General features: G+C 43.2%; 1 protein-coding gene across 1 annotated transcript in view; it reads left to right on the forward strand.

Moving 5' to 3' along the window:
• LOC121199190 (kelch-like protein 29) overlaps positions 1-27,766 on the forward strand; it is a 231,092-nt gene that overhangs the window by 49,088 nt on the left and 154,238 nt on the right. The window contains exon 3 of the mRNA XM_041063665.1: positions 15,153-15,464. Within this exon, the coding sequence (XP_040919599.1) occupies positions 15,192-15,464 (273 nt within the window). The 5' untranslated portion in view covers positions 15,153-15,191. The remainder of the gene's footprint in view (positions 1-15,152; positions 15,465-27,766) is intronic.

Genomic DNA, 27,766 nt, shown 5'->3' on the forward strand with positions numbered 1-27,766 from the left:
ACATACTCCGTCCCCTCCATTTCTGGCTCATCTGCTTTTCCACCGCTCCCAGAGAACCTGGGGCTGACCCTTACAGCATATCAAATTTTACATTTCACAGCTTTTTTTACCGACACTGCTGAGTGCAGGGAATATTATCCACATATTTATTCCCCTCTGCATGCAGGTTTCTCTCCGAATTTGCTCTCTACATGCACAGCCGTGTCTGTTGCCACCAGAGGTCAAAAGGCCGCAGAACTGTCCCTATTTGCTTTGCATGTGTTCCATTAGCATTGATTCCCCATTCTACGTGAAAAGTGCAGTTAATACCGGGCGAGTAGCTCGGCTTGTTTTATTTATGAACATGTGCCCATGGAGACATCCATTATCTTCAGTGGCTACACAGCCCCAGTAGGAAATGGTAAGGGGGAATTATACAGAATCCCAACCTGTTTCGACTGGAAGCTCATCTGATTCAAGCAAATTTCTTTATACAGCACCCAGGGGCAAGGGAGATTACACCGGAACTATAGCATAGCTCATTTTTCAGCTGCAGAGCATGAAAAAGCAGGGTTCAAAGAGTTCATATCTCGCATTAGAAATTAGAAGCAACTGGTTAAGATCCAACTTACAAGGGAGCATGGACAGATCCTGTGCTGTCCATGGCAATTCCTTTGACGCCAATCAGAAGATAAGCTGTCTCTCATTTAATGCTAATGAAACGGTAGCAAGTGGTTAGCGTTGGCTGTGTGTCACGGGTTTGTCACAGGCTAGGACTTAACACAGATCATTAGACCCACATGTCATTAAAACTTGTGATGTGAAATTCGAGCAACATAAAAATGCCTTTTAAAGAGATCGAGGGAGGGCGAGATGCGTCATCTGCGTGAGTAGTAATGTGCAGCTCTTTGTGGTCAGCTAATTAAGATTAAATTGAGTGAATTGATTGTAGCGGGGTTTGTGCTGCGTGTGGTTTGGCCTGTCAACAGCACTGTCAGAGAAGACGTAGGACGGCAGCAACAAAGGCGAGATGAGAGCAGCCTCGGCCTGTCAGTGAGGAGACGGCTCATCAGCTGTTTCAGCTGTAGCCAGACATAGATCCTGCATTTACATTAATTATATACAGTCGTATCTGCATCTAGGGTGTGGGCGGCGCAAACCTGACTAATGTTTGTGACAGGGAAAAGAATCATGCAAAGCGAAAGCACCGTTTTGTTTGAAATAATTGAAACTATCTGAAATGTAAACACAGGTGGTGGAAGTTCGAGGCATCAGCAGTGTGTGAAATGCATGGATGCTGGAAAGTTTCAGTAAGTTTTAACGTTGTGGCCTGCAGAAATGTCAAATGTATGCCAGAGTTGTGGCACCAAGGAGAGAGAAAGAGAGCATTGCAGTAGCAGACTAGGTAAATAGAATCAATGGAAGCCACAGAATTACATCCAGTGACCCTCCAAAATCTGACTACACATAAAATATACAGACATAGCCGACATAGGTGAAAGTAGTTGCTATGATAGTGCCAAAGTGGTGAGGGCTCACATGCCCACTATTAATCATGCTCTAGCTGAGAAACTTGAGTTCTGCTTGTTCATTTCACAACAACAGTTCTTAATTGAGCAGCTCTGTGTGAACCACAGTACATGCTGATGTATCTGTCTCCAGAGAGCCAATCTTTTTCCCTCATCCCTCTTTGTTCAGCTGGACTGAGCTTTTGTTTTGTTTTGTTTCTGTTTTGCGGTGTCGCTTGTCTCTGCCGTCAAATTAGAGCAGGTCAGTCGTCACGTGTTGCACCACATCCTGTCTGAAGTGTTTTCTCTGCCTGCTTTATCCTCGGATGACTTCAGGCATGCAAGGGTGAATCCAGAAAGAAAAAAAAAACACGACAACCCAGTTATATATGCTCTGATTATTTGTGAAACTAAAATTTTAAATGTGTAAATAAATGTGTCCAAAGTGTTTTTCATATTCATTTTTTTTTTTTAGGATTTCTGGCTGGTAGTCGTGTTATTGATGGAGCATTTTTAAAAAGACCAGTAAAGTTTAGTCCAAAGAGGGTAACGTGTTACAGTTGTGTTGGGTTTAGCTTGCTAGTTAGTAACATATCCAGCCTTTCTCATTAGTTTAGACAGTGAAACTGTAGTCAGGTCTTGGGGTTTGAATTTCAGACCCTGTACATTTTAGCTACCTACGGTAACACATCATTTCTTCTGAGCAACTGTTTCTTGAGACTCTCAATACTCTGGCTTAAATTTTATACTGTAAATTAAATACTGGACCCCTCAGCCGCTCACCTGGTAGAGCAAATACCACATATCAAGGCTCAGTCCTTAATGCAGTGGTCTGGGTTCGAATCCAGCCCAGACCCTTTGTTGCATCACCCTCTGTGTCCCCTGCCCTTCCTGTCTCACTGTTCTGTCACTACCTAATAAAAAGAAAAGCAGACATGCAAAAAAAGAAAACATCTGTCAAATGTGAAAATGAGTCTGTGATTATTAGTAAAAGGATGCTCCATCTATCTGTATCTTGCACCCTACCTAGAATCGACGTACGTTTTGACAGTTGTCCAGTTATGGATCGACGCTGGACATCACTGGGTCTTGTCATAGGCCGGTTGGGGCGCTTCCATTTAGCTCACGCATTTATCTCCATTTGCGCATCCATCAATCTCCCTTTACTGTAACCCATCCAGCTACTGGCTAGCCAAAGCAGATGAGACGCCCCATTACTTATTTAGCAGCACTTTAAAGAGGACCCAAGTCAATTGAGAAGCCGCTCTCGTTTACGGTAACAACATTTGCCGAGTGGTCTCAAACACAGCCAGCGAAGATGAGATTGAGCGTGATGGAATCAAGTCAATAAAAGACATGGAGGATGATATGCCCTGCGGTCAGATAGTTAAGTGAAGGTCAACCTGCCAGGGCATTGTGTAATCTGGTGGCTCTCTGGACGGTGACAGGCAGACAGATTCGCAAGGCCAAGGTGGAAAAGTTGCCTGGCCTTCAATATCCCCTAAATCGATGTGACCAGAAGAGGAGAGTGATAGTTTTTACCCCTGTAATGGAATTTTTTTTTTTTTTTGCCCTCTCATATTATAGTGGATCCTTGTTTTGAGGAGGGCAGGTTTTGATGCATTGAGAGCTCATGAGAAAGGACACACGATAAGGGGGCAGTGGAGGAGAGAGAGGACAGGCTTTCCAGCTAGCTACAGTTTTTCTCTTTGTGTGTGTGTGTGTGTGTGTGTGTGTGTTCTGTGGATAGCCCAGCGTGGACACTTTACCCAACCTAATCATGATTCCCCTCTTTTTATCTGAGTGCAGACCCAACTGTCCAGGCCTATACATCACATCTCCCCCAGTATACACACACACACACAACCATGACTCCCCCACTTCCTGTCCTCGCTCTCCCTTCTTCCACACTATATATTGCTGTGTATCACCCACTGACACTCTGGCAACATATTAAAAAGAGGGATAGTGGCTGCTCTCTGTTATTGCCAGGAAAGTGATTTACCATGGGGCCACATTCCCACCATATTGATTAAAGAACATGTGTGTGTGTGTGTGTGTGTGCGCGTGTGTGCATTTCACCTTGCATCTCACTGGGCTTCCTCATTTTCCCTCTCTGTCATTGCCTTTCCTCTTCCTCTCGCTTCATCTTCTCTCCTTTCTCTCCTCCTTTTATCTCTCACTTCACTTCCGCTATCTCTGATGTTGCCCAACTCCACCACTACTCCATCTCTCTCTTCTTTCTCTCTCTCTCTCTCTCTCTCTCTCTCTCTCTCTCTCTCTCTCGCTCTCTCTCTCTCTCATCTATGTTGGCCCCAGACTCATGTGGCTGATTGTGTGTGAGAGTACAGCTGAGGCATGGGTAAGGAAGGGAGGGAGAGGGAGAGGGAGCGGGAAAAGGAGGCAGGGAGCAGGCGAAGTGAAAATACGAGAGACAAAGAGAGGACAAAAAAGGAAGGAAAAAAACCCTTTCCCACTGTAATTCTATCTTCTGTAGCTGCAGCACAATTCATTCATTCAAATAATCACAAGCAGAAAATGCAGGCAGTACAGGTTGTGGCACATTTAAAATTCTTCCTGTGGTCTTACAGCACTTTTTTTTTAAAGATTCTCAAGAAGAATTCAGAAATAAGACTACATATACACGTTCCTATACCTCTGCTGTACAGTAGAGCTGTGTATAATGGGCTTTACTGAGTGTTGAACTCAAGTTTAAGGCTGCAGCTAATGACTATTGTCACTACCACTTAAACTGTGGGTTATATATTGATTAATTGATTCCTTATTCAATCTATAAACATGCCCATCCCAAGTCCCCAAGGCACAAAGTTACATCTTAAAGTTGTTTTGTTTTTATTTTTTTTTGTTTTTTTGTTTTTTTTGGTTTGTTTGAGTAACAGTCCAAATCTCAAAGATATCCAGTTTACAACGGAGATACACAAACTTACAACAGTTTGTGTATCTCTGTGTGTGGATATAAACATTCAGCCCACCACCACAAATCCCACCAGTGATGATTCCCTGTCGTTTCTGTGGCACGTCTCAGTGAAAACAAAGATGTAGCAGTTCTTCATTTCACACTGCATAGTCTATCGTACTCACTCTGCCAATCTCCAGAGGATTTTGCTGGCTGTAGCAGAGTTCCACTGCATAAAAGGTGCTCTGTTTTTTTTTTTTTTTTATGTATAGTAGAGGACATGTAAAACGACAAAAGCACTGAAATAGTTGGTTCCGCTAGAGGCCACAGCATCTGCCAGGTGTTGCCAAACATCAGCATGTCAGCATCACCATTATGGACATGGGTATGAATGTGTGCAGTGATCTTGTTTCTTAACTGGACTATTTGATGAACTGTAGTAGCTGTGGTCACATTTGACCCCATTTATATAACAGTGCTGTCTACAACTGGAGCTCCATACGCATCACTGCTAATCCACAGAATTACTTAGACTTGCACATAATTACGTAATGCAAGTGGTTTCTCTTTCACCTGCCAACTCTAATAGACTAATTGAATAGAAGGTAAATGTTCATAATAGAGATGGTTGCTCACTAAATCTAGGCTGTGTCTGACCTTCATCCAACTTAGGTGGGAAGAGGGTCACGGATTCACGTTGGATGACACATTCAGATTTAAATCCCTCAGTCAGTGTGAGAGTGGTATAAGACCAGACTGTGACAGAACACATTCCCCCAGTCGGTACCTCTCCCACAATTCAGTGTACACCTCATTCTCCTTATCATTACCTCTCTTTCCCGTCTTTTTTTTTTCTTTTTGGTCATTTTAGTGGCCTCTCTATTTGTTCATTCCACTTGCCTGGGCCGTCTCCCGGGCCATTAATCTATACTGCTCCAACTGCTCCTGTGGGCCAGACTGGGCTGCGGCGCCACTCACTGCGAGCTCTGAAAGGCCACTGTGTTCATACAGATATGAAAAGACGGACAGAGACAGAGAATGGCTTTTAGAGAAAGCACCCAGAGACATGAGATAAGTGGAGAGAAAGAGAAGGATATGTAGAGAAGGGAAAATACTCTCCCGCCCCCTCCTTTTGCTTCTCATGTCATCTAAGGCAGAAGTGACAGAGTTGTGTATTTTAGGGAGTGAGATGATGTTGCCCTGAACAACTGCACTGAGGTTACTGTGGCGTCTGCCCTTTTGAAAAGGTTGAGATTTGAGGAGATTAATATGCCGTTGGATCACACCGGGGGGTTTCTGGCTCGCCTGTAGCCGGCCTGGACAGGCAGCAGCCGTCAGTGGTGACAGGGGACTCAAGCAGATGGCCTGCCTTAATCAGGGAGAGTGCACTGTTCTGGGTATGCGTTTGTATGTGTGTGTGTGTACTTGGGTTAGGGGTAGTGTTTGTGTGACTTGGAGTAAGGGAATTTTTGGGTTTGCACTCCATAAATGCATGTCTGTGTGCGCTGATACTTCTGTGTGTGTGTGTGTGTGTGTGTGCTTTGTAGGAAAAAGCAATGAATAGATGCAGCGAACTTGGCAGTAAAGACCATCTGACTCGAGGCTCTGTCATTAACCATGTTAGAAACTATTGGAGCTGACTGAGTCAGGAATTTGGTGCACAACACATCTGAACTCTGTTTTGGTTCAGCTTTAATGTAATTGACTTTCCAAGAAAGAAACATGGGCCTCTGATTTACAGGATGTTTCCTTGTGCCGTTTCATTTTGACATAAATCTATAAAAGGCCCTGTTTATCCAGCTAAATGCACAGAATAACTCACTAGGTTAAACCTCGTCTGAACAGCATTCCTTTGCATGCATTCACATTTTTAGTAAAGTGATTACATCCCTTTTAGATGCCATCACTCAGGGGAAAAACATAAGAACTCATTAACAGTCAATAACTTTGAAAACAAATGAATTTGTGCGTAATTACATGCATGATAAATCAGCGTTATTGTCTTTGAAATTGGGGTTCTACAAGTGTCAGACTGCTCATCTGTTATCAGCTGTTCATTTAATTTCGCGTCGCTTTTCAGTTGGAAGGTTGGCTTAATGTTTACTTTTCTTTCCCCTCACAGTTCAGCATGTTCTCATTAGGGAGCTGAGCGGTACAGCCAGGTCGTCACTGTTGTCTAGGGTGTCACTTGGGTAAAGCATTCAGTGTCTGGGCAGACCATCACTCTGGAGGATCTGGATCCTAATTCTCTTAGTAGCAGAGATTCGCACTGCTGAGGTGTCCTTGAGCAAAGCACTAAATCCCTGGCTGGCCTTGAACGTGGATGGGGCCAAGCAAGGAGAGAAATCTGTGGCAGAGCCGAGTCACTCTGACTCAGAGAAGCTGTAGTACGGTATATCCTGCTCAGTGGCTCGTTGATAGCAGCTGCTGAAGGCAGAAAGTGTTATTTGTTCGCTTTCTGTTTCCCCAGACAGTCTGGAGATCCGAACCAGTGAGCTTTCCAGTCATAAGCACGCTTTCTTTACCACTGTCCCTGCTGTCAAGAACTAAAGCTTAAACGTCTAACAAGGGAAATGTTAGCTGTAGAAGCTGTCATTTCCTACTCATTTCCTCTAAAATGCAGACTTAACAAGAACATTTAATAGAGCCATTTAATAATTTCTGCTGAGGAATGTGGTGTCTTTGGTGGTGGTGAGATTCCTTTGTTAAATCACCTTCTAGTGCTGCAATCTTGAATGTTGCTTCACATGAATGCTCACAGTAAAGAAAAAAAATTTTCATGTAGTATATTTTATTCAGCGTGTCGATGGAAATTCTCTTACTGCCCTCTGGTTGGTGTGCAAGGTCAACCCAGCAGGAGTGGGGGCTTTTAAAGCAGGTACAGGTTAAATATCTTGCTCAAGGAATCTTGGCACACAAGGGGATCAGACCGGAGGCCCTCCAGTCTGAGGATGACCCCTGTAACCGTTTGGCCGTGTAGAAGTCAATAATGCGCGCTCATGTAAGGGAGGGATAGACCAAAATGTAGAGCCTTTGTTGCTTCACCGGGAAGGGGGGGTGGGGGTGTGGGGGGGGGGCGAGGGTCAAGATACAATCCAGCCCTGGAGCATCTCTATGGTAATGACTGGAAGAGTAAAATCGAAAATGCGCCGGGTATCTCCATGGCGACAGAGGTGATGTCATGATCCCTGCTGCCGGCGAACTCTTCAGTATCCGAGGATGCAGCCACAATCCCACATGCTGTGGCAGCTCTGTGTGGTGAAGGCCAGTCGGCTCGCAGACTTCCCCGCTGTAAATCACTGTCACTGTATCCACTCCTCTCGCTCTCTTCCACATTGTCTGCTGTATTTCGCCCTTGTTTAATTCTCTTGGTCTCTTTTTCACTCTCTCATTGCTGCTCTGTCTCTCTTATTGATGTCTCTATCTCTTGATCTCTCCTCCAGCTTGGCTGTGCACTCTAAGCTGGTGGTGTTGAAAGAGATGGATGCTCACTGCCCTCAGTAATCTCCGCAGCAGCCATTTAGATAATTAAGTCACTATTCTTGCACTTGCCTCGTGTCCCGTTAGCAAAGCTGAACTACGCACACATACCCACGTGCATGTTGATGCGTTAACACACCCATGTCACGGAAGTTGCAATAATGCAACAACCCCAAACAGTGTGTCAGTTTTTTGTTCCAACTGCCCTGTGTGTGTTTAGGTGTGTATGTGTGTGTACGGGTGTGTGTGCGTAGTTCTGTGTGTGTATGTGTGTGTGCAGCATCAGCAGTGAGAGCTGTTTGTTTTGATGCCGTTGTTGGTTTTTGTTTGGAGAACAGAGAAATTTGCAAAAGGATGCAGCGGGGAGAGAAAAGGCGACAGCTGCCATGGGCCACAGAGAATACACACACACACACACAGACATACACACATACAACACCAGCACAAACACAATGCGTGATTGGCGGCTGGAAATCTGCCGCTCCCACACCCCGTAGAAATGCATGCAGAAAGGCTGGATGGGGAAGTGTGCACACTAGCCCCAGGGTTTTTCTCCAGCTTCATTTCTTGCCGTTGTGATAATGTGGCGTTTTGTTGAAAGTCGGTGTTTTAATTAACTGAGCAGCGGCGTGCAGCGTGCGGTGGTGGAGGTAGCAGTGCCTCTCTGTTCCTAAGGCTAATCACATGCCTGGGATACTGACAACCAAACACTGGCAGAGAGTTACTAACTCGGTCATTGCAATATTTCATAACGCCGTGGTCATTTCTGTCTGCGCGGGCGCCAGCGAGAACTGACATTTTTTGGACAGAGAAATGACTGTCGGCTCATGCTGTTTCCATCATACAAAAGTAAAAACACAGCCTGTGTGTTCCAACTACAGTAAACAAGTGGCTTGGAAACCCTTGCATCATGTTGTATCCCCCACAAAAACACACACGCAGCACTCGTACGCACACACACTGCCTGCTTTTTTTTTTTGCAGATTGGAAGAAAGTTTTACTTATTAATGCTCTGTTAAAAGAATTGCGCTGATGCCCACTGAGGGGGAATTTGCTGTCAGTGGTGCAGGTATATGCAATATTTCTTAATCCTAAGAAAAAATAACCCCCAGCCTCAGTCCCTTTTTATTTCTCTTCTCTCTCTGTCTAGCTAATATACCTTATCCCTTTTTTTTTTGTATCCCCTTTGATAAAGCATGCAAGCAAAGGCCAAATCATTCAAAGAGTAGATGATCAGGAAGTGTCTGTCCCGGGCAAAATGAAGCAGCGTGCGCATGTCACCCACCAGTGTTTCATCCATCAAGGCGTCAGATTAATGTACAAAGTGCCATCGCTCACTATCATCTTCTCTGAAACCTCTGTGGAAATCCTAATAGGCAGATGAGATAAGGAAATGTGAGGTGCTGGTTTCAGATTAGTTCTAGATCTGCTCAGAATGACGTGATTACCTCGTGCTTCAGGCTTATTTGTGTCTCGAATGCTTCCCCAAGTTATCCTGTAGCAGCAGCATAGGCTAAAGTAAAAACCAGCCCATATGCCTCTAATAATCTGCTAAACCAGAAGCTATTTTTGATCTGACTGGTGCCTAAGCTGCCGGGCTGCTGTTTTGAGACATCCTGTGTTTTTATGATACACCGCTGACAACGCTGTGTCTCTGGATTCTACTCAGACCACTAATGAGATCTATGAATTGTAGCAAAGTGCTAATTTCCCTCAAACCACTGGGATTCATTGGACCTACAAATTCTATGAATCAGTCCCAACAATAAGTTTATTGGTTTCCACGCCAGCAGGTAGCAGCAATTCATCTCTGCTTCTTATCTCTGAAGATGGCCCTTTCTCCCCCTCTCTGTAACCCCCCACACCTCTTCTCCACACGCGCATGCACACCGACCGTGCCTGAGCTCATGAGATAGACACAAAACTCCACTTTTCCTCTGTGTGTTTGCCTTCCCTCTAGCTTCCGCTCTGTTGTTCTTGTGTTTTTCCTTCTTCTGGAACATCAATTAGGTTTCTCCTGTATCACATCCTAAAGAGGGAAAGCTAAAAATACCCAGGAAGCCCAGGTTCTTTCTTGGCAGATCAGTTTGCTTCATCAATCAATACTTCACAAAAGTTAAAAAAAAAAATCCTATGATGCTGGAAAGAAAAATCTCCAAGTGAAGAAAGTATATACTCTGCTCCATACAACTCAGAACGTTTTATCACGCTGGCACATTGTGTGATTAATGACATTTGTATTGTTTATACAGATGCAGAATTGGACGTATGCGTACCTGTATGGGTAAGCAATTACAAAACATGCAGTGTCCAAACTGAGACAGTGTCTTCATCATCTGGCATGTCTAGCTGAGGACGAGAATTTAAAAAAGCCAGAGACTGGCTCGCGTTGCTCCAGGCTATTCCTGTACCAACAGTCTCTCCCATTATTTAAATATCAGGATGAATACCTCTGTTGTCCTGGAGGAACTGTCAGCACATTTACTGGTGTGCAGTTGTACTTATATATATGAAGCATGCGTGTGCACCTATAACACTGATTGCGTGGTGAGTGTGTGTGTTGTGTGTATTAGTAGTTATCCGTGCACGTGTTCCCTCAGGACCACTCATTTATGTTGTCCTCGTAAAGTTACAGCATATCTACTTTACCCGGCCCTCATTTGTACCATCCAACTTGCTGATGGACAAACTGATCGTTAGCACAGACTCATGAGTATAGCAGGTGACTGTGTGAATGTGTGTGTGTGTGTGTGTGTGTCAGTGTGATGAAAGCTGTGCTGTCACTGGGTCAATATAAGTAAACTCTACTACAGATTGGAAATGGAGCCTTTCCTCTTGGGGAGTATCTGTCGCGGATGGATTAGCTGGGGGTTTTAAACTCAAGGCAGAATGTGCCAGCAAAGCAAACATCACACCCCAGAACAGAAGTATGACACACAGCCCAACCCACCCCACCCCACCTCACCCTGATCCCATCCTTAACACCCTTCTCTCTATTTCAGGCTTCACACACACACACACACACACACACACACACACACACACACACACACACACACACACACACACACACTTTACTGCTGTTTTATCTCATTTGCTCACTCTCTCACACTGTCTCGCTGTCTCTCCGTCGCTGCTGCGTTCTGTCCATCTGTTACACTCCTTCTTTCCTCACGTCTATCTGCAGCTCCCCGCGTATTCCCACATGGCTTTGTTAACACAGCTCTGTCACACACACACCCGACATGCTGCGTGCCGCCTCGGAGTGACAGATGCTGTTCTTTAGGGTGTGTGTCTCACGTTCCCACCTGCCAGACAACTTTTTATTCTGGCTAATCACGCCGCTGTTGGTTGGGGGACTGGAGTTATCGAAGACCCCTGATGTTTGCTGCACGATCTTACGACTCGCGCAGGAACATGCAGAAACACGAATAAACACGAATGGCATCTCCATGGTGATGGCAGTGAGGTCATGATGATGTCGGCTACAAGTGGCTTCGCGTGCTTGCTGACATTGGTGCACACCCACACATAAACACACACACACTCATACACACATACATACACACACTGACTCCTCTTCTTCTACTCCTTAACTGCAGCTCTTTCTTCCATATGTACACACCCACACCATCTCATTTTTCTGTCTCAGTGGTTCTTACATTTGGAACATTCTGACGCATCAGCAGCTCTAGAATATCCTTTTTTTTTTTTTTTTTTTTTTTTTTTTTTGAAACAGGAGTCGAAAACGCCCAGCGACCAACACACACTCTGCCTCCACTCCAGCTGACTGCTTTTAACTCATGACGTGACTGACAGCACAATGGAGATGCCAGTCAGCCCGTCAGTCAGCTCATTAGGTTTGATTGCTGACATGGTATTTCTCACTTTCTTTCTCGACTCCTACGTTCGTGCTGGAAACCAAAGGCTTTTTTGTTACCATTTGGGCTTCCAGAGGATTAGTGATCTTAATCATTTGTTTAGATTTTCATCTCTCTGCGAAGGATTCTCTGTCATCAGCTGTTATTTTAAGCAGGAGCCAGAGTCAGAAAATAGCATTTGGCGTGGGAAACTCTTATACCTTCAGGTAAGATTATTAACATGCTGACAGGATTCCAGGAGCTGAAGAGCCTCATTAATTGCTGTAGGGTAATACTGAAATGCTGTCATTAGTTTCTTCTAAAATTGAAAAGGCTCTTAAAAAGGCTGGCTTAATATGCAAGCCCTGCAGCAAAGGTTATCATCTCTCCTCTGAAAGACCGTTGTCTTGTCCGGGGCTGACAGTGACTTCATTGGAAGTGAAGGAAAATAGGCAAATCTTTATTGGCACCTTCTCCCTAGAGCTGGGCAGCACAGAGCAAAGTGTCATTGGAGATGTGATGTATTTAAGTGTTTATCTGGTCTGGCAGCGTCCACAGGTGTGTTGGGTGTAGGTTTCCACAGGCACCTCTGAGAGCGTGATTTCTTTTATCACTTCCTCGCAACTTAGTCCCACAAACACACAGTACACACTCGCACGCAGCCTCAAGGTGATGTGAGCTCACATGCCAACGCACATACACACACTTATACACACACACTCTCACAGACAGACTTTAAAGAAGTTGCAGAAACGTAGCTGTGAAGGGAATTTAAGTCTCTGTAATTAGCAGCTTAAATCCTTCTGTTTACCGAGGACCATAAATGTAGTGGTATTTGTGTCGGTGATGCTCGTTCTGCAGGGATCAGTTGCCAGCCTCCGGTTACACAGTACATACTGACATGCATAGTGCAAGGATGACAGGAATTCACTTAGAGGATTGTGCACATATTGAAATGTAGTGCCAAGATTCTGAAAATGCCACTTGAGTAAGTAAGTGATAGAATCTGAAGCATGGTAATGTGAGAGGCTCCTCTCCAGGAAAACAACAGCATTTGTCATTTGTATACACCACTTAAAACAACCCATGTTTACATTTAGTATCAAAGGAAGAAGCAGGATGTACCTATTTTTACAAATTCATTCATGTGCTCTTTTAAGGTTTTATCCACTTAGAAATAGGAAATACTGAGGGACTGAGGGAGAAGATGGATGGAAACTCAAGCCCTCTCAATTTCATGCTTGTCACATGCCCTAAACCACTAACCCACCATGATACCCCTTATTTAGAACATTTCTTGTGGAAATACCATGTATTTCACTTATTGTTTTCCCTAGGCTGTATATTGCAGCCTCACTGAAGGTTATTCCACAAAGCTCTCTTGTGTGGGCAACTGTAAACTTAGCTCAGTGCCTTTTCTGCATAATCTAATGGATTTGTTCTCCAGTGTGTCCTTGTTCCTGAAGCTTTACAGGAAGACAAAAAAGAAAAAAAACAGCCTGCAGTAAATCACAAAACTGTCTAGACTTGGGGAGACAGTGGATGTACAGTGACATGTACCCACTTACCATGTGTTAGCATCTGGATTGATAGAAATAAATTGTGAGTGCAGATGAACTCTGCCCCCAATTCTAACTTTTCTTGAGATAATGTCCTTTTCCTTTTACTTCTTCTTTTTTTCTCTTCCTGTTTTTATGTGGAGGAATTTTCTGGCTGCTCTCTTATGTCTCATCTGAGGTTTGGGAGATAAGAGAATATTACCTGGCACTAACTCTGCCATTGTTCCACTGGACTAGCACCTTGTTACTCCCTCTGTCTCAAACATTTTTAGAGATAATGTAAGCTTATTCTATTGGAAAATTTGAGGTTATTAAAAGGGGTCACTGTGGAGACGGGGGAAGGTTATTGCAGAAAAAGTGAGTAAGAGAAAGAGAGAGCGTGAGAGGGTTGTTCCACAGCTTTTAGTTTCTCCGTCTGGCGTCTCTATCGCCGCGTATCAGCTCTCTGTGTGTGGACAGAGCAGACCTTGTGTGAGAGAGAAAAAAAATGAATAAGGGATTTGAGAGAGGGAATAAAATGCATCAAGCAAAAGAATGAAAGGGAGCAGAACAGGAACAGTCATAGAGGAAGAAAGAGTGAGTGTTTTAGCGGGCAAACAAACAGTGTTAACAGCAGCAGCTAAAGATACAGTAGGGCCAGTGCTCCCACCACAGGCTGCATGGTGTATCGCTTGCATCAAAGCTTTGAAAAGAACCTCTCATTTCCAACAGCTTGCTCAAGCACTCTCACATACTACCCTGCGGTTTTGAACATGTATGTTCTCACATAATGTGCATACACAGCTGTTCAGTTGTAGTATATACTGCTTTTTGTGGACTCGCGCTCACGGAGATACACACAGAGAAGCCGGCATTTCAAGGCTCCTCTGTGAGGCAAAGAAGCAGCGTGACAGACCCCAGCGTGCAGAATAAAGACTTATCATCCGCTGTCATTCTCTCCTCACAGACCAGGGGATTTTGCATGGGGCTTGCTGAACCTGGTTTGAGGTTGTTATTTATTTATTTCATCTGTTATCAAGGGCTCGGGAAGCACAACGTGCCTTTGGTGGGGAGGAGTACAATGCACTGTAAACCCCTCAGTGATGGATTTCGCTGCTCAGATCTTGTACCGCTTTGATTTATGATATAATATAAAGTGATACGCTACTCATGCTACACAATAGTGCAGTACCCCATACTGATGTAATTCCAGCTCACTGTCGCCTCTTAGCCTATCACAGCCTGCTGTGCTTGAAAAAGGGGAGAACCCTCAAATGCACTTCAAGGGCAATCTGATTGAATTAACCAGCCATTAGATGTATGAGATGAGCTGTAATTGCAGGGGTATTTATCTATTCAGATGAATGAGTTTTGACCACAAGGTCACGATACTGCTGCGCTGTCCTCAGGACAACTTGATTGAGCTCGTACCTGTTTGTGTCTGGCTCGGCCGTATTGTTTTAACCTCTTCTTGTTGAGCTCTAGCTGCTTCACGAAACAAATTTTATTTATTTTATGGTGTCGGCACTGCTGGTGTTTTTTTTTATAGACCTGCTCAGCAGTGCTCGTTTCTCTCCCTCTTGTCGCAGCCCTCGTTAATGACTGAGAGAATAGGAATTAGAGGCAACAAATGAGCTGCAGTGTGTTCATGTCAGTCAGGTGCGGTGGGAGCAGATATGTGAGCATTTACACCTTCATGTCAACATGTTCTCTCCTTAGTTCACTCTCTCACTCTTTCTTTGTCCTTTCTTTGTCTTTGACGCCCTGCCTTTGTGTCTTCATCTCTGCCATTTTCCAACATATAATAAAAAAAAAAAAAAAAAAAAATCATCAACCTGACCCATACTCTCCTTCTTTCCATTTCCTGCAGGCCTGCCCCTGTTGTTCCCTCTGAGAGGAAGAGGAAGTGATGTCACGCCACCACCACCGCTTTGAGAGGGACTACCGGGGACCCTGGGAGCGGAGAGACATCCGTCCTTCTGGCCTCCACAATGGAGGAGCCAATCATAGCTGTGCCTCTGCCGTTGTCAATGGCAACAACCGTCCGGGACTTCTTCCCCTCCCGGTCATCCCCTCCCTCCTACCCACCCCGGTTACAGTTGCCGTGACAACATCCAGCAGCGACATAGCGGTCAAGAGAGCCATCACGGCAGCAGGATCCGTGGCTCCAGTGTCAGCCAAGGTAAGAGCTTGGTCCAAATAGATTCCAGGACACCTGCTTCTCTGACTTGGAAACCCCTGTGTTTCCTCCTGCTCTGTTTCTTTCTAGTCTTTGTCTCTCCCTGTGTCTCCCTGTGTCGACTTTTTAATCTGTGAAGACTCCCCAACTGGACATAATCTCCAACTTTCTCCACGCTTTTGAGGCTTTCCAGCTTCCTTCTCTCTCGCTGTCTTCCAGCCTTCCAAATGTTTCTGCACTGTCCAACTCACTGGCATTCCTGTCTTCGTGGTTCAACAGTCTCAGCTCTTCAAGCCCCTCTCTTTCTCTCTCTGCTGCCTCCTGCACTCTCCACCCTTATCCTTCATTCCAGTCTTGCTACTCTCTCTGCACTCTCTCTATCCAATACCCCATTCTTGGCAAACCATTTTCCTTCCATCTTCATTTTCTCTCTCTGCCAAATGGCAGGCTTGTCCTGCATTTGCCTCCTTGGTAATTTCCTTTTTTCATTATGTAAATGACCTCTGACAGTGGCTCAGATGGGTGCTGCTGTCAGAACTGATCATTAGAGGTAGTGCTTTCCCCAATAAGAAAACAAACAAGAAGGTCCACATCATTACATAAGCCCTGAGTTAAAATCAAAAACAAAAGTCAAAACAAATACATATTTCTCTTAAAGCTGCACTTTTCGCCTGTTCAGATATTTTACTTATTAATAAAGGTTAGCTTACATGTAAATTGCCACCTGATCATCAAGTGTCCATAATATCTGATTCTAAATTTCTTTTCATGAGACCTAATTTGACTATCATGTTTTTGATTGAGTTTAGACCTTATACAGAAAACTGCAACTTGGAGATGTCAGTGAGTTGTATAGTCAAGAGCCATACAGTTTGTGTTCTCTACCCCGTCGTCCAGGGATTTGCTAGCTATCTGGCTGTCAGCAGCGTGTGAAGAGAGGGGCCTTTACCAAAAAAGAGTTAGACATTTCAGCCTCTCCCCTGCCTCTGCTTCCATGGATACCATTCATCTTCTTTCAGCGCTCCTCCTCTCTATCAGATCATTTGCTTTAATTTAAACTTCAGCAGATCCATCTGGGCTTCGTTTTTTTTTTTTTTATTCTCCAGCACCTTCTTGGTCTCTTGCTCTCGGGGGACCTACACTCCAAGAGCAGAGGTAAACAATGCTCTGGTAATTTAGCCCGTAAGTGCACATCATTAGATACCCTGCTGAATGCACTGACCACAGACACAGTAAATCTGCTCTGGCACCGCGTTGGCCCTTCCTTTTGTGCGGGCTGAATAATTACATACATCCCGACAAAGTCTGGCCAACTCCCACTGTGGCCATTGTCATCATTCAATGGCTGCCAGAGCAATTAGGTGCCTTGCCTCGCACGTGAGTGAGCATTTGTTTAAAGGTACACAATATGTGGGAATGTGTGTGCGTTTATTCAGCAGATATTAATGCAGATCCTTCCCTAGATGCCACTCTGTTAGCTTTATTCAGGGATCTACCTTTCTACTTTGTCTTGCCTTTGACAGTCCTTTGTAAGGCAGGCAATAGAGACCAGCAACGTTTAAAAAGGGAAATACCCAGAGTCTGAGCTCTACTTTAATTATGGCATAGAAAAGATGCAGAGACCTCAAGATCTGGCCGACACCATAGACGCCTGTCTTCTTCCTAGCTGTCCGCTGTCCTCGCTTCCTCCCTCTCTCTTCCTGTCATCTTCGATCAAAGCTGCTGGGGGTCACAAAGAGTCTGATGGACGGATGCAGCTCTCTCTCTCTGTGGTCCCTGTGTCTCAGCTCTGTCCATGGCTACACTAAAAAGCTGACAGCCTGTTATTGATCTCTGCTGTTCGGAGACTCCCGTTTCATAAACACAGCAGCCCTAGTGGGGACCCAGTCCAATTGCTAGACATGTACAGGAGTGTGTGTGTGCGTGTCTGTCTGAAAGTGATAGCCCTGCACATATCATGTGCTACTGTGTCGTAAAACCATAAATGCTGTAATCATTTGCCTTAATGGTAAAGTGGGGCACAGAACAGGTGCTCTGCATTAACGTTACGTTGGTGTTTTTGTTGACTCTTACAAATTACCTTTCTTCATGTGGTTGGCTTCAGCTTTAATGATAAAGTAAAGTGTTATCTGGTTGGCATGATGGTGCTAGTGTGCATATGTGTGGGTTTGTGTGCGTAGGACAAATGCTGACAGCTGAAAAGCACCATCTGGCCGTATTGTCCATCCTGATGTAAAGCTAACCACATGGAACAGTGGACTATAGTTAATTTAGAGCTACACTTTGTTATACCCTGCTGGGCCATTAATTAATTTTTATGAATTTTTGTGCCATTGTCATGGATGTATAGTCACCGCACACACTAAAGCCATGTTGGTAATAACTTGCAACTATTTCTGTCTCTTCTGATGATGAAGAGGACTCGCCTGCGTCAGCGGAAAGTCCGCTTTCACTTTGTATGCCATTCTACTTCTTCCAAGTGATACTGTGATCCACAGTTTCATCTCCTGAAAATAACATGATAAGCATGATCACAGCTAAGCAAGCTAATGTTGGTTCAGTAAGACAGATCTACGGTGAATAAACCAACATTTCACCATGATGTGATTGATGTGGATGTTGTTTTCATTATAAGCACACAGGGACTTGTGAGCGTCTGATTGAACATAAACACTGGATTATAGCCTTTGTTTTGTTGTTTTTTTTTTTTTTTTTTGTGTACAGCGTTTTCACCATCTTCATTAAAAAAAACATTGCCTACCACACACCGTTTTTTTTTTTTTAGCTGTGTCCGTTAGCTCCTTGGGAAAGGTTGTGAGAAAGATCTACGCTCAGTTAAACATTTGCACATTAGTGTTACAACCTGTTATTGAGTGTTAGTGAGGATTTTATAGGATTTTAACATGGGTGAAAGCTCGGAATTTTTATCTGCTGAAACATTACTCAGAAAGTGTCTGCCCACAGCCCACTGAAACGTGGATTTCCCTGAATGGTCTAATCCCTTAATATGAAATTTTTAATCCATCCTCCCCTGATATTTTAATAGCAGCAGCTCTGGACTTTGTATTTCTTTACCCAGTCCTTATTGAACACAAATGCAGGAGCCACCGTTGATATTAAAACAATATATAGCTATTGATCTGAAGAGCGCCACAAACTAATACCCATTCTCAGTATGGCTTTTTTTCTTTTTTTGCTGATAGACTAATGTTGGTTCTTTATATCGTTGCCATTTTTATTCCCTCTGTTTTACATCTCATTCCTTTCTGTATTGAAACTTGCTGATAGAATTTGGTTTCTGTCGACAGAGCAGTCTCAGGCCAGCAGAATGAGCTATTTGTTTAGCCTGTAGGCATCTCATTAGTTTAATGTTGTTGGAAACAAACTCTTAGTAAGTTGGCATTTTTCAGTTATTCGGGCCTGTGTTATTTTAGTCAGGTAGCTGTAGTGCAACCCTCTGCATTTTGTAGTTATTTGATTTGATTTGAATGTTCTTACATAATATCTGAAGAATAAAAACGTTAGTGGAATACATTGTTTTTGGAGAATAAGTTTGTGTGGTACTGATAATAAAAAGATAGTATTTTTCTCGTTGACAGGTCTCGTTGTTTCACATTGCTTCCTTCAGTCTTGTGTATTCAGTCTGTGCAGGACTAAAGAAGACAAGTATGTAGCACTGTCTCAAAAATGGTGATAAACGATGGTGGTAATGATCTCAGTAGTCTCTGTACAATTTGTTCATTTTACCAAGACCATAGTATAACAACAGTCCTGCTTGCAGAAACACAAAAAGTCACACTTAAACCAACATCTTGGTAAACAATTAAGATGGATAAACTTGATATTCACCTTTAGTTGTATTCATTAAAAGCCATCCTCGCCATGGAGTGTTACTGCAGCTTCAGTTATGATACCTACCGCTGTTTGATCTCCAGCTGATACCTGCTGCTGGCAGTCCATTTAAGTGGTTTTCCTCAGCAAGTCTAAATGAAGCTCTCTGTTCTGCTGAGCACGTCTCAACAGAAAACGCTATATATCCATTTCTTTTAACTGGCTTATTTGTCATACCCCTTTTATATGAAAGGACGTCCTCATCCCCTGTCAGATTTAGCAGAGAATATTTCTTTTTTTTTTTTTTTTAAATGGATGGTTGCTCTATTGCCATTGTCATTGCATATATTTAGAAAGAAATTAGAAAGCACTGTGTTTCTGTACTTGTCATGTTTTTGAAAAGATCTGTTCTGAAAGTTGATTGAAAGATATGTGGAAGAAGTTCTTATTCCAGCTCAGGTAAGCGTCATAAAAAAAATAAAAAAAAATCCCAATTTCCAAGCACTGACTGCACCAATCAATAGACCTCGTCTTGAAACAAAATCACACATTGTGTCTTGTTGGTCATTGATTTCAGCCAGGTCAGCCAGCCAATGGATTCAAGCCGACCCCATGCTGTTGCCAACACAACATGGTATCCAGAGAGCAGCAGGTGTTGCGGCCTCACGCTGACACAATCAAAAAAAGAAAGAAAACTCACAAAAAGCATGCCTCGTCTGAGATTTTTTTTTCTTCTCCTGCAACTACTCTGAGGCATTTGTGTCATTTCCCTGACATGTGAGTGACAAGGCGAAGAAATTACAATAAAATATATTCTGGCCAGCTTTGAAACATTCAGCTTTTTCTTTTTCTTTTTGTAAGGCAGCTGCAGTAACAGCATGTAAATCGACAGTGTGATGTGACTGCGTATCACCTTTGTAGTGCGTTAGCAGTGGTTCATCTTTTATTCTTTTATTTTTGTATTTTGCTTTTTATTTTGCCGTGGCTCTTAAATCTGCTCCGAGAAAAACTCTTCATGTGAACACCACTCTTGTGTCAGCCAGCCCGGTAATAAACAGACTGGAAGATTCTTAAAGATCCTTAAATCACTGAATCTCTGTTGAGGTTGAGGCTAAAAGCAAAGGAATCTTGCTTTTGAAAACTGGGATAACCTTGTGACGAGTTGCTGTGAAATGTATTGAATACGAGATGATTAAAGTTTAAGAAGGTGCACGCGGGGGAAGCTGGATGAGGGAGACAGATCGGAGACAGGAGGGAGGGGGAGGGGAAGGGGATGGCAGGTGAGGGCTGCTTTTGAATAACCCTCGGATAGCAGAGAAAAATACAATTGTTCTATCAAATAGTGGAACTTTATCATCAAGATGAGATGAAACTTTACATTTCCAGAGCAGACAGCCTCGCCGTGAGGTCTTAAAGAAAACTCTGCTCCCTTATGAAGAAAGCACTGAACACAGCTGTAAGAAAAGTGATTGCCTCACAGCTTGATATAATGTCATCCAGCTGCCTTTTGTTACTTTATACTGATGGACATAAACTGATGATGCGTCCTGTTTATTGTTCATAGCTTACCAGAAATCTTGATGTCAGTGTACAACCACGAAGAATCAGGAATATTGTGTTTGTTCTTTGATGCTTGGCATTTCAGCACAAATTAAAATTCAAAATATAGCCTCAAAATTCTCCGTAAATACTAAGCAGCAAGCTTTCTGAGGTGCCTTTAGCTTTCTCTGAGGAGCAGAAAGGTAAACAATCTTCACACTCTGCTGCCTGGATTTGATTTATTAGCTTCTACTGTATGTGTTGTCATCCCATCACGGACTTGCTGCGTGCCATTTGCATTCACAGTGAAAATGCCGCGAAATCCATCTCTCAGAAGACAGTTCCTGAGAAGTAGACCGAACTGATTGATGAGAAATACTTTATTTCACCACCGCAGCTTTCATTCATTATCCATACGCCATCATGTAAAACCTGAAGGCTTTTTCGTAGGTGAGTCAAGTGTCTCTTTATCTGACTTTCAGTGTTTGAACAGTTATGCAATTTTAAATATGTAGAGCCAGAGGTCTGTTGCACATTTTGTTCTATGTAAGTGGTTCAGTGGTGTATGTGTCGAGGAGTATTTTAGCGCTAAAAGTCAGCTCGTCTAACACCAAACTGAGACGAACCTGTCAGCTCTTTCTGCCTTGACCGTCCAGCCGAAATGTCAGTTTGGATAAAGACAGCCCTCAGTGGGTATGCAGAAAGCTGCCCTCAAGTATTAGACGTGCCACTATTAAAAATGCCACAGCCCTTTTGCTTCTTCTGATTGGATTTTCCCTACTGGGAAAAACAGGAGTTTAATTCCTGGCACCACACAATATGCATGCTCTTTCCAAGGAGTACATTCACAACTTGTCTAGTTAGATGTGTATACCTGACTTTAATTAGTCTGACAGTTGATGAACTAAGCATAATAATTTTCCTACTCTGCTGTTTTACTTCCCATTAGTCATGCATTAGTTCATTATAATCTTTTTTTGTTTTCCACAAACACAAACATCATCGTAATGTTTGTGGACAAACAAATCAACTGTCAGGCGTCAACAACGGAGTCATTAAGAAACAATGGACCTCAGGGGAGCAAAGTGTGGATTAAGCAGTGATTTTCCTTAACATGATATATGGAAACTTCTGAGTGTTAACAAGAAGCAGTGATTGTGTGTTTACCAGGGGCAATTGCACCAGGGTCTGGATGTCTCGGCACCATGTGGGGAGAATTAAAGCTTTCCACTCAGAATCAGACCAGGCAGCGCTGCAGTGATTGCTAATCAAGGACAGGGATACAGAGCCAGACAGACAGAGAGAGAAAGCAAAACAGACGGAAAGACAGACAGACAACTCAGTCACGAGGACTGCACACTGTCAAACTGTCAGAGGAAAGGCACTGCAAAAAGGGAACTGTCAGACTTTAGTTTTTTTTTTTTTTTTTTTGTTATCAGCATTTGAAATCAGGTAGATGGAAAATGGGCTCTGTGAATCTGATGACAGATTTATCCGAAATCTCACACCCTCATCGCACAGTCAGGACATCATCATCATCTTTTATTGTCAACAGAAAATATTGACAAGCAGTCGTCTTGACTTGAAAAAAACATAAAAATCCATGCAGAAGCGAAACAGTTGGCAGATGCGGGACGATAACAATGCAACAGGTCAAAGAAAAGGTAAAGGCAAAGCATTATCTTTGTCTTGTCAATCTCACAGTGACAGGATGTTCCACAGGTTTTATCCAATCCATATCCTCTCATGGGTCCTCCTGCGTCTGTCTTCCTCTCTATAGGTGTAGGATCCCAGCTGACCTTTTTGTACCAACAATGGAGCTCCGCATTTATTCATCCGTCCGCCTGTCTAAGTCGGCAAGCCCTGCCAAGTCCTCATTCTCTCTCTGCTTTAGATGCATCTGCTGGATTTTAATCCTCTTAGAGATAATAAAACTGAGGCAGAGACAAGTTATTGTTCTGAAAATCATGGATATCCCAAAATAGTAGACCTTTTAGGGTCCCGGCTTTGTGCCGGTTACAGTGAGCGTTACAAAAGGCTTCATGCACGGCTTTGACTGGAGAAAAAAAAGATGGTCCAGTAGGGGCTTGCTCTCCTCGTTTTTTTTGTTTTTTTTTCCCTGTGTTTTGTGTGTGTGGGTGGGAATGGAAAGCAGGCTCCTCAACACACCAGCTGTCTTATGAGTCTGGCTCCAAACTGACGGTCTGATGGCTCAATCTAATAACCAGTCATTGGATATCAGATTCAAATCTCTCTGCTTTGTGAAAGACGAGATGCAAGCCCCTTCTCTATTTATGTCACAATGACTATGCAATATGAGTGTGTGATATTGAAAGGGCTGAGGAGTATGTTGTCATCCAATACTGCACATCTGCTCCCCCAGCAGTACACAGAGATCATTGTCTCGCTGGTCTTTGACGGAGCAGAAACTGGCACGTTGGACGTCACTACACAAACAAAGGTGTGTTTACAAAGTGCGGATTCATCTCAGAGGTTCTGTCTTGCTCTCGGTCTGCTGCCTGTGCTCACCGCTGCTTTGTCTTCTGGGCTCAGAGACGTTTTGGAAAATTAGGAGCTTATTCTGCCCTCTGCAGCAGCTCGATTGATGAAAGTAACAGTAGAAGCCCCCTTCCCCACTTGATCACTCTTACCTTTTATCTTCCTCCATCACACTTCTATTACTATTTCTATCTAATTCTATCTAATTCTTCAGCGCTGTACCCCCCACCCCCCACCACCACAACGCCACTTCAAACAACTGCTTGTCTTTGTTGAAGCATAGGTCCTCATTCCTGCGTCAGCGTTGCCTCCCTCTGAGCGCGCTTGTGTGAAATTGGATTGCTGATCCGTTGGCGCTGAGTGGCAGAGATGTAATATGGGATAGCGGCAACCGCATGCTCTGATGCTGGAGACAGCTGTTACAGGACACCAAGGGATCACAGATGACGCTTGACTCCTAGTCTTCATCTCTTCAAGACTGGAAATGCTTGCAGCAAATCTCATGACAACATAAAGGAGAACACGGCTGCACAACAAACAGAAACGCACAAGGCTTTCGCCAGCCGCATTGCGCTCCACAGCATGTGGAGGGTTGTCAGATTTGCTCGATTCGCTCAAGTGTCAAGGGGTCAGTGTTGATCCCCCGGCAATTTGAAGTGGCTGTCGTCTTAGATTTGCCATTATCATTTGTCATCGCAGCCACCACTGCATCTCACTCCTTCATTTCCCCATCATGGGGTGAAAGGTCTTTCTCAAAGGGGAAAGCGATGCTTCACACAGATTTATCGTGTGATTATCGCACGTTCACCCACTATTGGCCTGAAATGCATAAATGTAAAAAGTTTGCAGGTTGTTCTCAGCTGTTGATCAGCATGAATCACGTCACAGGTTTCCAATTGTGGCAAGTTTCCAAAGTAAAAATAGAATAAGACATTAATAGAAACCCCTCAAACCACTCCAGCAACATAGTTTATGCCCCATTTGTTCCAAACACTCATTATTTTGGTGCAAAACATGGCTAAATTCATTGTTTTCACTCTCAGCTGTCACCCTTCTCAAAGCTCTGAAACTCCACCGAAAGTAGCTTAGTCATATTTTGGTAAAACTGATGTTATGATGGACTTACTGAAATCCAGCTGCTGTTCTGTTTCTAAAAAAAAAAAAAAACCTGCAAACCTTTACAGTCACCTTTCAAGCCTACAAGGCATTTGATAATTGCTTGACACTCAAAAGAAATCAACTTAAAAAGATAAACCCGAAACCAAGTTTTAACTCAGCCATGTAACCTCTCATTTACACCGGTGCACTTGGGATTCATGTGGAATCTCTGTTTATAGAGAAGTGGAGTGTAGATGCTGATATCATGCAGCAGCAGTGTTGGGGAAAACCTTGACACATACCAGGTTCAGGTTGGTCTATAAAAAGAGTTGGCTGCATATTTTAGAGGCTAACTTTTACAGTAGACAGAAATTCAGTGAACCCAAAAGAGGACGCCCTTCTCTCTAGTTCAAGGCTGCCATTCATCCATCTATGTAATTGAGCACATCATCAAATGAGCGGATCAGCTCTCGAGCTGTTCAAAGACCCACACTTAGTACCCCGTATTCCCCTTCAAGTGTTAAATGAACCCCCTGCTGAGCCTAGCTGATTGTATGTCATTTGGTTTTCGTCTGGTGGGATAGAAAAAAAAACCTCATCTGCCAGCCTCTTTCCCCTTTTCCCATAGCTCCCCCGTCCCCTTTGTCTGTCCTGTTCCACAATCGCAGAATAAAGAGTGGTGGCATTTAAAAAGGTCCACATGTGGAGGGGTTGACATTCAAAGTGCTGCCACCTTAAGGTTAACTCCATACGAAAGGTGATGGTGAATGCAGGCTTTTAAAGCATCAGTCGTGTCATGTGGAATATCAGATATCAGCGAGGAGTCAGACAGAGTAGCGTTTAAGATGCACAGGTAAACAATACATCTCTCTCCGGCTCGTCTGGCGCCTCTCTCAGCTTCACCTCACACCTGTGGCATTAAGGTCTGCGGGTGTTCTCACCGTCAGCTACATGCAGGACATTAAAGGCTTCTCATGTTTTTGCTGGTGTGCTATATTTGTGCAAATGAATGTGGCTACGGAAAGAGTAGTTATGGACATTGCTCTCGGATGTTACCTCAGGCTGAAATTCAAACATTTACTTTTTCATTCTTATTTGAAATAGGCGGACTAAGAGTGCTTGTACTTCCTGTGACTGTAAATAGACACTGACAGGCCTCGCTTTGAAATTTCTTTGCTTGACTTGTTAAGGTTTTCAGTTGGGTGCACAAAAGAGACAATAAGCAAAGCTTAAGAGAGGCTTCTTGAAAATCCTTGGAAACAAAATCATTAGCCAATTGACTTTGTGCTCTCTTCCACTACTGAGCTGATATCTGGGAAGGATTTTGGTCAAGTTTTGTTTAGCTTCAATGTCTTTATTGAAGAACACACAACTTGAAGTGCAGAGCATGTTGAACAGGAGAGTGAATTTTACTTTTGGTTCCAGCTTAAATATGTCAGCTGTTGGATGAATTGTCATCAAATATTGTAGAGACATTTATGGCCTCCAGAGGATGAAGCCTACTGACTCTGGCATTCCTCAGGCTTCTACTATAACCCTACGTTTAGCTTAACCTTTTTGTTTTATGTTACAACACATTTAGGGTGGATTACCATGAAATTTGGTACAAATATCCAAAGTGCCCAAATTACATTTCGCATTGTCTTTGGTGATCCCTGGTCAACTTTTCATCTACCAGCATCATCAGCTCATGATTTTAATTTGTGCAGTATTTTGATTTATGGCCAAACAGCTGCAGAACTAGTGAAAGGATGGATTTTGCATCGTAACTATATCAGTGATAAAATTTAAGAACAGCTAACATAAGATGAAACATTCTTATGTTCATTATATGTTCACCAACCATGTTAGCGCTGTCAAATAAAAAAAAAAAAAAAGGAAGAAGAAGAAGTAGGTTACATAGTGGCTAAAAGTCTTTTTTTTTTTTAATTTAATAAGGTCCTCATTACGACAGACGCTGGTCTTGAACTCCAGACAACTTTTTATCTGTCTCTCATTATTCTTCCATTTCTCTCTGTCCATTATTCGATTGTCAGTCCCTTGTATTGTGGTCCAGTCGCTGTGGGCCCTCCCTGTGCACTGTGCTCAGCCAGCCATTTTAATAATACACACATAAATAATAGATATATTTTAAATGCAAATTCTAATAGGGACTGGGGGTGACTCAATCATGCAGCATTTGTGGTTTGACCTTAACTCTGGCTAGCAAATTACTGGGAGCTCTGTGTTTCTCATTAGGAGTTCCACGCATCATCACACTGCAAAGTACACCTCTGCCATAACCACAACCACTGTACACATCATGTAAATGTTTTCCTTTCATCTTTACACGGTTTAGTAGTTGTGGTAGTTGTGACTATGTGGCATGTGGCTTTTTTTTTTTTTTTAACACTATTGCTACACAGTTTAAGTGTTTTGCGGCATGCAGAGTTGATAGTGACGCTTTATATGACATGGTATCACACTCATCATCAGATTAAAACAGTTGATGGGAAGAAGAATTTAGTAATTAGCTTCATGTGGCTGGTGTTAGGGCAGGATACCGAGGGATACTGACACTGTTGCTGCTGTTGTGTTTCTCAAAATAAATTTTTTTGTGCGTATTAAATCAACACATTACTGATTATTGTGATAAAGAAGTACAGGCAATTATCAGAATTAGACAGTGGTGGAAAAAGTAACCTCTTCAGTAAGTAAGCATCACACTACAGTTTAAAAATGGTCCATTTTTTTTTCCTTTTCATTGCTTTTTTAAATACTGGGTAACTTAGCTGCTCACAGATGTGAACAAGGGGAAGCAGACTCTGCATTTTTGTAAGCCAGTCCAAAAGGTTGGGAACTGCAGGTTTAATCTATAACAATGATTATATTTTATTGGCATATTGAATATGTTTTTTTAATGTAAATCTGTACTCTGTAATAAGTAACTCCAGTGGGAAACAAATGGCATTGGAGTAAAAAGTGCAGTATTCCCCTCTAAAATGTGGCTGCGTAGAAGTAAGAAGTAGCATAAAGTGGAAATGCTCAAAGTACCACAGAATTATACACAAGTACAGTACTTGACTGAATATACTTTTCACCATTCACCCATTTACCCTCTGCACCTGCTTATCCTTCTGAACATCGCAGGGCGTAGCGGTATGCACTGGCTGAGAAGCGGAATAACCCTGGACAGGTCAGCAGTCAATATCTGGGCAAAAACACACACAGACACACAACCAGTGCGTCTGGAAAAAAGCAGACTGGTTCAAACTCAGGACCTTCTTGCTGTGATGCAGCAGTGGTAACCACTGTGCAACTGATGAGCCATTCATGATAACAAAGAACATCTTAAAAAA

This window comes from Toxotes jaculatrix, chromosome 19 (genome assembly GCF_017976425.1).
Source record: "Toxotes jaculatrix isolate fToxJac2 chromosome 19, fToxJac2.pri, whole genome shotgun sequence".
Taxonomy (NCBI): domain Eukaryota; kingdom Metazoa; phylum Chordata; class Actinopteri; family Toxotidae; genus Toxotes; species Toxotes jaculatrix.